This window comes from the organism of the source record quoted next, unplaced genomic scaffold (assembly GCF_019419815.1).
Source record: "Pyrus x bretschneideri cultivar Hongxiangsu unplaced genomic scaffold, Pyrus_bretschneideri_v1 Contig13, whole genome shotgun sequence".
NCBI classification, from domain to species: domain Eukaryota; kingdom Viridiplantae; phylum Streptophyta; class Magnoliopsida; order Rosales; family Rosaceae; genus Pyrus; species Pyrus x bretschneideri.
In genome coordinates this window covers 1,876,165-1,888,990 of record NW_025999424.1, presented here as the reverse complement: position 1 = coordinate 1,888,990, position 12,826 = coordinate 1,876,165, and the positions used below count along the sequence as shown (strand labels likewise).

The following is a 12,826-nucleotide window of genomic DNA, read 5'->3' as shown; positions in this document are numbered from 1 at the left end:
CTTTTGAGAGGGTTTTCTTTGCACTTCCCTTAGTAGGAATTTGGATCCTCTAGACTTTACTATCGATACCCTGAGAACCTAGAAATCTGGGCTCTTTGTATGAAAGAGAGGTCGAAGCTCTTGGTTTGTATGAAGTGCACCAGCGGAATAAGTTAATGAGGACCATCCGGATTTAATTTTATAGGGCTAGATTGCCTGTTTCTTGAGTTTCGAACAAAAAAATCCGGAGAGAATCTTTGCCCTCTAGTGGAACATGTGAATTGACTAATCAGCTTTCTTATGATATTATTTTCTTGAGATTTTCTTTCACATCTTGGATATTAATTAGTTTAATTTTTTATTTTCCATATATTAATATTGATAATTGTCGTATTATTTCCTCCATGACGAATTAGAGTACATGTATTTATTTCGATGGTATTCATAATTCGATGGTATACATGCATTTAATTATTTCTTCTTTTTTGTACCACATTTTTACCACCTTAGGTGTATTTGATGTGAACATCCACATCATTTGAATGAATCAATTTTTAAATTTAATTCATTATTTAATAAATTAATAATAAAGAAAAACTAGTTAATTAAATAATAATTGTGGTATACGGACATAACCCTGCCTCTATATCTACTCAACACTAGTTTTGTTTATTATCTCCAACAACAAAACAAACCAGAAAGAGTCCAACTAAACTATACTTTCAGCGAAAACTATTAGAGAGAGAGTTATGGGTTACAGTTCGGAGCAGGAACACAATGACGGCCACGTAGTTTTATTTCCTTTCATGTCTAAAGGCCACACCATCCCACTCCTCCACCTTGCCCACCTCTTCCTGGCCCGCCGCCTCTGCGTCACCGTCTTCACCACCCCCGCCAACCGCTCGTTCATAGACCAATATCTCGCCGACACCTCAGCCACCGTGATCTCCCTCCCTTTCCCTCAAAACATCCCCGAAATTCCCGCTGGCATCGAAAGCACCGACAAGCTCCCTTCCATCGACCTCTTCTACCCTTTCGCCCTCGCCACAATCCACATGCAGTTCGACTTCGAGCGTTCCCTCACTACCCTTCCACGTGTCACCTTCATGGTCTCCGACGGGTTCTTCTGGTGGACACTCGACTCCGCCGCCAAGTTTGGTTTCCCCAGATTTGTCTTCTACGGCTTCGGAAACTACGCCTTGTCGGTGTCCAGCTTCGTCAGCCAGAACAGGCTCCTGCATGGAGCCGAGTCTGACGACGAGTTGATCACCGTGACTCGGTTTCCTTGGATCAAAATTACAAAAAAGTACTTCGATGATGCCTTTAGAGGCGCCGATCATAACCGACAAGCGTCTCAAGCCTCCGAGTTCCATGTCATGTCTGTGGTGGCTGCGGCTCGCAGCCACGGCATGATCGTCAACAGTTTCTACGAACTTGAGCCTATGTTCACTGACTATTGGAACACTGAGTGTGGGCCCAGGGCCTGGTGTGTGGGCCCTCTTTTCCACCTTGCGCAAGATGAACCGCACGATGATCTCGGTGATAAGCCCACGTGGGTTGATTGGCTGGACAAAAAACTGGAGGAAGGAAGTAAGGTCTTGTACGTTGCTTTTGGGTCACAAGCTGCGCTGTCAGCTGAACAGATCCAAGAGATAGCACTAGGGCTGGAAAACTCAATGGTCAACTTTTTGTGGGTCATAAGAAGTAAACAGTACTCATCAGACACTGCCACCTTGGACATTAAAGGGTTTGAGGAGAGAGTGAAGAGGAGGGGAATGGTGGTGAAAGAGTGGGTTGACCAAAAGTGGATTTTAATGCATGAGAGTGTGCAAGGTTTTGTAAGCCACTGCGGATGGAACTCGGTGATGGAGAGCATTTGCGCCGGAGTGCCGATTCTGGCGTGGCCGATGATGGCGGATCAGCCGATCAATGCAAAGTTTGTGGTGGAGGAGGTCAAGGTGGGGCTGAGGGTGGAGACATGCGATGGTTCGCCGAAAGGGTTTGTGAAGTCGGAGGGGTTGGAGAAGATGGTCAAAGAGTTGATGGAGGGAGAGAAGGGGGAGAAGGCGAGGAGGGAGGCGAAGAAGCTTGCTGAGGTGGCGAGGAAAGCTGTGAGCGAAGGCGGGTCGTCGTGGTCAACGCTGCAGTTGCTTATAGATGAGACAACATGCAACAAGAACACTAGGTTCCAGACGATTAGTCGGGAGGGTTAAAGTAGTTGATAAACTGTGTAAGGCTCTTTAATTTAACGTTGAAAACAAACTTATAAAACCAAGATATGTAAGCGTTTATCTAACGTTAAATAAGGTCGTTGTCGTATTCATGTTGTGTGTGCTGAGACTTTGACGACAATTCATGCACAAAATCTAATTAACGCCGCATGAATGACGGTCAAACCACGTCGATGTGACGGCCGGCCACAACAAAAATTCTCTATTAATTCTTGAATATCCTAAACTTTTCATTCTGATCTATACATTTCCTAGGATATTTCTAACACTTGTGCTAAAAGTTACTTCACTTGTTAACCATTTTTTCGCGGGTTCAAGAGATGTCGAAAACAGTTCAAATACACAATATAAAAAAAAATTATGTACATTTGACGTCTCTATTAAATCTGAAATTTTAAACTATACTCTTTATTTCAGACTATACTTAATACGAAAGGTTAACAGCGATTAAAATCATTTTAATCGTATTAAACATGGATAAAATAACTAGAAATATGCTTTGGGTTTGAGTCGACTTCCTTGTCTCCATCTTATGGTAATTGTTTCCACTTCGTGACATTTAAGACCCCGAAAAGGAATAGTAGGACGGTTAATTAAGGCTAATTTCGTGGCCGTTATTTGATTACATTAGCAATTGTAAAAAGTTAGGCAATGATGAGGGATTGAAACCATGGATTTTGTTCTCTTTAGTTGCATGTAGGATGTGAGAAACAGCCAGCCTTGCTCCTGGAAGGCCATTTCTTTTCTTTTTCTAACTTGAACCTGCCCATGAATTTAGTATTCCGTTGGACGGTTTTACAGCGTTGGGCTGAAGCGTGTTAAGAGATCATTGGCACCACCGCAGAGGAGTTTGTCCTCAAGGCAAAGTTATCTGAAAGTGTTAGTGGCTTTGGCAGGATATAATTCCGCTCTCGAACAGCCCTAGGAGGCTAGATCATCGACACTTTCGACGGAAGGTTCAAGACTATTCTTCTTGGATTTTTTTTTTCGTCCTTTTTTTTTTTGTCACGTACAGTTTGTTTAATTGTTAATATCTCTAATCGTTGGTGAGGTTTTTATTGTCATTTACATACTTATTTAGAAGTCTGCTTGTAACATTTGTGTAGTCGACGTTGTATCCAAGAGTTGTAGTTGTCTTTCCCTTTGCTCGAGAATGAAGTACTAGGTTTGACACATTTATGCGAGAATGATAGATATTTGTGATGATTTCGATAGCTAGTTGTGACTACTTCGTATTTTTTCTAATATAGCTTTGCTGAGGATCTGCTACCTCTTTGTAAGTATCTTCGTAGACTTTGTTAGTATCGTACCCTTTTTTGGCAAGCACAAAAGCATGCCTCTAATTGTTAGTGAGACCTGGAAAGTTAATAGAGAATTGTTGTTGACACTTTTAAAAAAAAAAAAAAAAAACAATAGCATTTTCACATCTCTTCTTACAACTTAGATCTTTTGCTTTCCACTTCGAATAAAATTTCTGAGGTCCGTCGGAATATGAATATTTCAGGTTTTTTAACAATTAGATTTTATTTTTTAAATTTTTTACCAAAGATCTAACCGTTAGAAAGTTTAAAACATCTGATATTCCGGAACACTTTGAATCGACTGCCTGTCAAATGTCAAAATCCTTCTAGAACTAGATTGTTAAGGAAAGGACGACAGCCAAGATTGTCAACATAAAAAAACTTGAAAAAACAGAAGATTTGAATGATTGAGGCCATTTGCCATTCGTAAGCTGATGAGGATTCTCATTGTGAAGATTTTGGGATCCTTCAATCATGTTTGTTTATCGTATATCATACGGTCAGTTTTCGTACAATAATTTTTAACCGCACGATGTACGATGAATTAATGTGATTAAAAGATCTCCAGAATCCTCACAAAGAGGATCCAGTGGATCCTCATTCTTCGTAAGCGACTAAGCTCCTAATTTTGTCTTCCTAATGGTCACTGCAAGCGAGTCAGACCAAACAAAAGAAGAAACATGTACCTATTCTCCAATTTTAAAGCGCGATATATATATATATATGCTTCCAGAGATATGCTTCCATTGGTTTGGTGGGAAGAGAAATGCTAAACGAATTCTTTGTAGGACTCCTCATGAACTCTCTGTCACTTTATAGTTTAAAGTCAATTTCTGTGCCGCCGTTATAAAGCATTGTGCAAAAACATGAGGTGTCAGAGAGTTCATTGATAGTCTCACTTTTGAGAAAGTCTCCTTAGCATTTCTCTTGGTGGGAATTTGAATCCTCTCTGGACCTTAGGAGTCTAAGGACCAGGAAATCGAGTATTGGTTTTTGTGAAAGGGAGATCAAAACTCTTGATTTGTGCAAGGTGGGTCAGCGGAATGAGCTAATGTAAGCTGCTTGATTCTTGGGTTCTAAACAATAAGATACAAAGAGGATCTCTATTCGTCTAGTAGAACGCATGATTGACTAATCAGTATTCTTATGATGTTATTTTCTTGAAATTTTCTTTCACACATCAGAACTTAATTAGTTTAATTTTATATTCCCTAAATTAATATTGACAATTGTAGTGTTATTTCCTCCAAGATGAATTAGGTTACATGTATTTACTTTCGATGGCATTTATTTCATTCTCTCCAGAAGGTTTAAGAAAATAGTTCATCTACTATTAGCGATTTTGTAGTTTCTTTTACTTTTTCTCTTACGTACGTTGGTAAACCAAACAGAAGATAATATATGGAAAACAAGTGCATAATCAGCTATTAGATAATCGGTTTTTGACAGCACCATATTTAAACTTCATGGACTGACCCTTGGACGCCACCGCGAGCTCTCTGTGTTACTATATGTTTTAATTTTTTTACATGACTTTGTATTATTAGCTACCTTTAGAAGCAGATGCTCTTCTTTTAAGAAATAGATTTAGATCCATGCTATTTTTTATGAAAACGCCAATACATCTTCCATGAAGTCTCCTGTGGTTTATATGACTGGATTGTATTGAATAATCGACTATATTCAAAGTTTATGACAAATAAAAGTGAGTACTTTTTTATTTTGAGATACTAAATAAAAATAGACATTAAAGAAACCTATGTCTTCTTGAAAGTTCTAGGATGGTATTAGTTTAATCTAAATAAAAATCGTCATTACAAGGCACATTTTCATAATTGATTTCTAATTAAAGCACGAACAAAACAACATGAAAAATATTATTTTCTCTTAAAAATACTTAGCTGTCAAAAACCAAAGCAGTACCGAAACCAATTTCTTCTGTCAAAATACGAAATCAACAAATTCAATAAGGATGCATGCTGACGGCTAAAGACTAATCAAAGATTACTTAAAGAACTAACATGTAAGATTTTTCAATCTGACAAAAAGCCAATACATCTTCCATGAAGTCTCCTGTGGTTTATATGACTGGATTGTATTGAATAATCGACTATATTCAAAGTTTATGACAAATAAAAGTGAATAATTTTTTATTTTGAGAAACTAAATAAAAATAGACATTAAAAAAACCTATGTCTTCTTGAAAGTTCTAGGATGGTACTAGTTAACCTAGAGAGAGAGTGAATATTTTTCAATTTAAAAATCCAATTCAATTTTCAATTCTCAAATTAAATCCACATCCACATCACATATCAAACTATCAAACTCATATGCAATTAAAACGATAAATAAAATGTGCACATAGGATGTAGAATTTACGAGGCAAAACTCACCACAGGAAAAATCTTTGGGCTCCCAAGTTAGGACAAGCACTAAGAGAAATGAATACAAAAAGACTTACAAAACTCATCAACTAGAAACTCAACTAGAAGGCAGTTTTGTCTTCGCGCTTTGCTACTCGACCTCTCTTCAACCTTCAAGTGAAAGTGGCATGACACTAACGCGGCAGTAAATCACCTTCTCGAACTTTGCATGATAAATGAAATAAAATGATTTTGAAAATCAATCGATTATGAAAATTACAAGGTATATTTTCATAATTGATTTCTAATTAAAGCACGAACAAAACAACATAAAAAGTATTATTTTCTCTTAAAAATACATGTTGTCAAGTAGAAGTGGCACGACACTAATGTAGCAGTAAATCACCTTCTCGAACTTTGTAGAATGAATGAAATAAAATGATTTTGAAAATCAATCGATTAAGAAAATTACAAGGTGTATTTTCATAATTGATTTCTATTTAAAGCACGAACAAAACAACATAAAAAGTATTATTTTCTCTTAAAAATACTTGCTGTCAAAAACCAAAGCAGTAGTACCGAAACCAATTTCTTCTGCCAAAATACGAAATCAACAAATTCAATATGGATACATGCTGACACCTAAAGACGAATCAAAGATTACTTAAAGAACTAAAATGCAAGATTTTTCAATCTGACAAAAAGCATGGCAGCAATTGATTTCAAAATGTGAAAAGCCTTTCTCTTATTAATTTTATTTTATTATTTTATTATTTTATTATTTTTTTAAAACCAAAACGCTGCAACCTTTTTCTTGTTTTTTCGAAAAACATGAAAGCGGCCAACCCCTTTATGATTTCTTAAAACGAAAAATGGCAGCCGCAAGGTAATCAATCTATATAAAGCATCCAGCTGAAGTAGGCTATCGTATATGACTTAAACAATGGTAGTGTGGCAGCAACTAAAACTCAAGAAAAACTAATCTGATATATGCAGCAGCCTAAAACTCAACTCATGCATATGCGGTGCCACTTTGAAACCTAACCTGATGGATCTATAAATATGTGTCTGTTAGATTAAGGATATCAATCAGGTGGCCAAAGAAACGGAAAGATCAGACCTGTCAACCTAATTGATTAAAACAACTAATCAAATAGAGTTTGAAGAGATAAAAACTAAAACCATTTGAATTTATCCTCATTTTAAATGCATACTATCTGACTCCAAATAAATCTTATATTAATATTGGGGCCTTTAATTAAGCTAAATGAACTCGTAGCAAAAGACAAGGATTGTCTACCCTACCATTTTCGGTGCCCTTTGTGTGGTCACGGTTAAGCCACGTCAACATTTTATATTATTATTTTTATAAAGATAATAGGACAAAAATAAATAGTAATATAAAATGTTTACGTGGTTTAACCGTGACCACACAAACAGAATGGCATGGGAGGGCATCGGAAGTGGGAGAGCAGACAATCATTGTCCAATTAATTAACATGTAAAGCCCATTTCTCAATTGTTAAAACTTAAAAGCTAAACGGCTCATTGAACATAAACCTATATCATGTGATGCCAAACTTACTTGAGTAGATGTCTTTGAAACGATTGTCAGTTTAGTGATCAAGAGTACGAGAGACAAACTTAAACTAAAATAATTACAACGGAAAATGTGTATTAATCCAAGACATTATAGACTCAAACGTTTTGTTTAGGAATAGCCAATTTTACCCTAACACTTCTAATCAATATCATTATGGGAGAAATGGAATTTGTTTCTTTTTTAAGAGTAACCATTCCTCCACTTTTAAATCGAACAATAAAATTTCAATTATTTCGTCAACATACCTCTGATATGATATGCTACATATTTTCATCTAGTCATGTATAATTTTTTTTTATTTTATTTTTTTCTTTTGTGATGCTAGAGCGACCCAAATTTTATAGGCAACATCATATGACCCTAATGGTTGAATTTCTTATTTAAATCATTAAAGAAAGATATAATTTAAAAAGTCATGTGTCCATGACCATGTGTGTGCCTTTCGTTCATGCATGGAGTACATGTGTATCGTTCATGCATGGAGTAAATCTGTAGTACAAGCATCAATGTGTATATATATGTGGACATAACCCTGCCTCTATAACTACTCACAACTAGTTTTGTTTATGGGTAATGGTCGGAAGATTAAATTTGAAGATAAAATTTTGAAAATTAAAGAACATGTAAGTTGATGATTGATTTATTACTTAATCATTGTAAACGTACTCACTCTTATTGATACCACATCATTAATTAGTTTTCAAATTTAATCTCATAACATTACCATCCAACAACAAAACAAACCAGAAGGACGCCGACTACTTTCAGGGAAAAATATTAGAGAGTTATGGGTTCAATTTCGGAGCAGGAACACTATGACGGCCACGTAATTTTATTTCCCTTTATGTCTAAAGGCAACACCATCCCACTCCTCCACCTTGCCCGCCGTCTCTGCGTTACCGTCTTCACAACCCCCGCCAACCGCTCGTTTATTGACCAATCCCTCGCCGACACCTCAGCCACCTTATCTCCCTCCCTTTCCCTCAAAACCTCCCCGAAATTCCCGCTGGCATCTAAAGCACTGACAAGCTTCCTTTCATCGACCTCTCTTGTACCCTTTCGCCATCGGCACAAGGGTGAAACTTCATTCTAATTCTTGGTAAAAATGACTTTTAGATTAAAATTATGAGTATATCAAAATCTAATTTTAAATCCTTATACATTAATAACCTTATTTATTAATTATTTTTTTTCTTCGTAATTTTAATGCATTACTTTATTTCATTATAATTTTCATTTTCATTTCATTTATCGTAATATATTTTGTTATAAATATTTAGATAAATTAATTTTTATTATACAATATATTTCGATATAATTTGTCTTCTTCATTTAGGTATATTAAATTTATTATAATACATTTCGGTGCATACATTTAGTTACACACATTTCGGTACATATATTTTGATACAAATATTTAGGTACATTAATTCAATATAATACATTTTGATGCATACATTTCTATACATACATTTACGTACATTAATTTAATATAATACATTTGGTGCCTATATTTCAGTACATATATTTCGATATTAACATTTAAATACATTAGTTCAATATAATACATTTCGTTACACATATTTCGGTACTAACATTTAGTTACATTAATTGAGTCTTTCAAGTTTGAATAATGTTAAATAAAATTAATAAATTAAAAAAAAAACTCTTTTTTGGTCAAAAATAAATTAAATTTTGTATATTAATAATTTAAATATTTAATGAGAGAGATTAAATAAAATGCATATTAATTTTTTCAAATAAGAACACATCAAGGGATTATAATTAATATGTAATCTAACACCAAATTTATTTTAAATTTCAATCTTTTCAAATAATTAAAGTTAAAAAATCCCCTCCACTTCAACATGCAGTTCGAGTTCAAGCGTGCCTTCACCACCCTTCCACATGTCACCTTCATGGTCTCCGACGGGTTCCTCTGGTGCACCGTCGATTTCGCTGCCAAGTTCGAGTTCCCTATATTCGTCTCCTACGGCTTCGGAAACCACGCCTTGTCGGTGTCCAGTTTCGTCGGCCAGAACCAGTCCTGCATGGAACCGAGTCTAATGACAAGTTGATCACCGTGACTCGGTTTCGTTGGATCAAAATTACCAAAAAAAAAAAAAAAAAAAAAAAAAAAAAGACTTCGATGATGCCTTTAGAGGCGCCGATCATAACCGACAAGCGTCTCAAGCGTTCGAGTTCCACGTCATGTCTGTCGTGGCTGAAGCTCGCAACTACGGCATGATAGTCAATGGTTTCTACGAACACGAGCCTGTGTTTGTTGACTATTGGAACTGAGCGCGGGCCGAAGGTTTGGTGTGTGGGCCCCCTTTTTCTCCTGCGCGCAAAATGAACCACACAATGATCACGGTGATAAACCCACATGGTTGAGTGGCTGGACAAAACACGGGAGGATGGAAGTCGGGTTTCGTACATTGCATTTGGGTCACAAGCTGAGCTGTCAGCCGAACAGATGCAAGAGATAGCACTAGGGTTGGAAAATTCAATGGTCAACTTTCTGTGGGTCATAAGAAGTAAAGAGTACTCATCAGAGACTGCCACGTGGGACATTAAAGGATTTGAGAAGGAGAGTAAATGGGAGGGGAATGATGGTCAAAGAGTGGTTGACCAGAAGTACGTGGATTTTAATGCTTGAGAGCGTGCAAGGTTTTGTAAGCCACTGCGGATGGAACTCGGTGATGGAAAGCATATGAGCCGGAGTGCCGATTCTGGCATGGCCGATGATGGCGGATCAGTCGCTGAGTGCAAAGTTCGTGGTGGTGGAGGTCAAGGTGGTGCTGAGGGTGGAGACATGCGATGGTTCAACGAAGAGGTTTGTGACGTCGGAGGGGATGGAGAAGATGGTCAAAGAGTTGATGGAGGGAGAGATGGGGAAGGAGGCGAGGAGGGAGGCGGGTCGTCGTGGTCGACGCTGCAGCTGCTTATAGATGAGACAACATGCGACAAGAATAGTAGCTAGGTTCCAGACGATTAATGGGGGAGTGTTCGAGTAGATGAAAAGGTTTGGAAGGCACTTTAGTAAATTAGTTCAATGTTGCAAACTTATACAACTAAGATAAATTTATCATTTATCTAACGTTAAATAAGGTCATTGTCATATTCATGTTTCATGCATTGAGATCATTGACGACAATTATGCACAAAACCTAATTAATGTCATATAAGTGTCAATCAAAACACGTATATGTGACGGCCGGCCAGAACAAAAAATCACTCAATTTTGTTTAATAAGATTACAGGAGCATTTTATCCAATGTGATAACTTGTTCGTGTAGTTCGTCTCCTTCGCTTTGTAAGAAACATTGCCATTTGGCTTGAACATCGTATAACCAAGTTTGGGGTACGAATTGATTAGAAACTCGTGTTTGGTTTGGCTGTGGAATTCGAGTATCCGAGTGACAACAACTTGGTCGTGACGGGTCCGAAATCGCCGTTGGCTCCGTGGGTGTGTGATGGGGGCGAATATACTCATAAAGTGAGGTATTGAGATTTGAATGGTGGAAATATTAGCTACTTGAGCGCCAAGAAGATATGTTCTCCCTGCTCCCCATAAGAAACAGAGGAGGGTGGGATTTAGTGGTAGTAAAAAAGTACAGGCAAATATTTTTCAATTTTAACGGAACGGAATTTTCATAGCCAATTTTCTATTTATTTTTTATTTTTTATTATGAACTCATAAAGTGCCTTTGATAAAACTCTTATTTCACACGTAGTGTGTGTGTGTGTGCTTTTTTTTTTTTTTTTTTTTTTACATTTATAATATTTTTTCACTATCCAAACCTTTTTTTTTATGATTTTAAATTTTTTAGTAGATCAAAGGCCTGTCATGTCATTGTTTAACTGAAATTTCAATGGATAGACTAAAAGAAATATGATTTTGGAAGTCAATCATAACTTTAAATATGAAAGTGAGACGAAAAAACTAAAGGTAACAAAGTACAAATTTGACGATACCTTTTAGGTAGTAAAAGTGAAAATTACCTGGAAAAGAAAGAGTGCAGTTTTCACCTTTAAACAATACCTCAATTCTGAGTAACTTTATACCAAAAAGCAATTAGGCAAAAGCACTGGTCTAATAGTTGTGAAATGTTCCCACGAGGAGCCTTTGTTTCGTGACAATTGGAAACAGCACTGTGTCTGAACAAACGCTGGTGTGTGTGTGTATATCTATCATTAGATTAAGAACTAATTAGTTATATTTGAACGAAATTAAAATAAGAAGCTAGACCAATAACAAACATTAAACACACCAGCTAATAGGATTTTTAGGTACATGCGCAAAGACGTTAAAATCACACAAAATACTTGTAAGAGAACATGGTAGTTGTAGTATAAACGGCTCAAGTAAGGTCGTTTTCCTTTGGGATTATTTAAAACAATTTATGAAAAACCAAAATTTTGGTTAATTATCTGAAAGTAAAGATTGGAAAAGGTTGATTTTGAATTTAAAAGTATTAAAAACGAATTTTAATAAAAGTAATTTAGGGAAAGCAACTAATAACCAATTAAAAAGGAAACAAATCAAAGAGAAAAGGTTTTGAGAAACAAATGTGGAAAAACACTAGGGTTCCGCCATTACCCTAACAATCCTACGCAGGTCTTCTAATTCCTTATGAATTACACATGCATATTTTGAAGGTTAGGTTTTTCTAAAGTATGCCCTACTTGGAACCCCAAACATAGAACGTATATCTAACATGTAACCCGTCTGTGGCATCCAGATCGAATGTGAACATGCAATACTTATTAAGTTTTGTGAAAACCTTTTGAAAAACCATATAACTCCTAAGACATGTTGTTCATCCTAGGTAGTTACACATGTTAACCACAAGAAGCCTTAGTCAATTTTAGGGACAGTCCTCCGCCAAAATTGCATCAAATTACTTTTCTAAATATCCTACTGGTTGTGAATCACTAAGACAAATAGATAGTTTAAAGCACAGTGATTAACAATCCAAAACTTACATGCATAAATTCATAAGAAAATTAAAAAGAGACTACATATTTTTGCCAAGGATCATGGCTCACCCTAGCAAAGAGAATTAGCTACGCATATTCATAATTAAAATCAACATAATTGTATTAAACTAGAAAAATAATGAAAAAACTTGAAAGTATAAGTTTTGAAATCCCTACGCTTTAGCCAAAACCCTCTTCTCAAATCTTGTGTACCTCAAAGAGAAACCCTAGGTTTGCCAAAAGGCCTATTTATACTACTCTGAATAAAATCCTCCTAGTAAAAGGTCTTAGAATAAGACTAGGAAACTAAATAAATTGAAATAAAATAGGAAGCATAATCCTAATTTGACTTCGTAAATTCGCTTA

At 36.2% G+C, this 12,826-nt stretch overlaps 1 protein-coding gene and 1 pseudogene across 1 annotated transcript; both read left to right on the top strand.

Moving 5' to 3' along the window:
* The first annotated feature begins 587 nt into the window (after window positions 1-587).
* LOC103964001 (UDP-glycosyltransferase 90A1-like) lies at window positions 588-2,298 on the top strand. Its single transcript, XM_048578894.1, has one exon. It carries the CDS (start codon window positions 729-731, stop codon window positions 2,190-2,192), a length of 1,464 nt encoding a protein of 487 aa, XP_048434851.1. The 5' UTR covers window positions 588-728; the 3' UTR covers window positions 2,193-2,298.
* A 5,717-nt stretch (window positions 2,299-8,015) lies between these two features.
* On the top strand, window positions 8,016-10,775 carry LOC125474811 (annotated as a pseudogene).
* The last annotated feature ends 2,051 nt before the right edge of the window (window positions 10,776-12,826 follow it).

Excerpts from the sequence above, each read along its gene's own strand:
- LOC103964001 (XM_048578894.1), top strand. The coding sequence starts at position 729 with ATGGGTTACAGTTCGGAGCAGGAACACAATGACGGCCACGTAGTTTTA.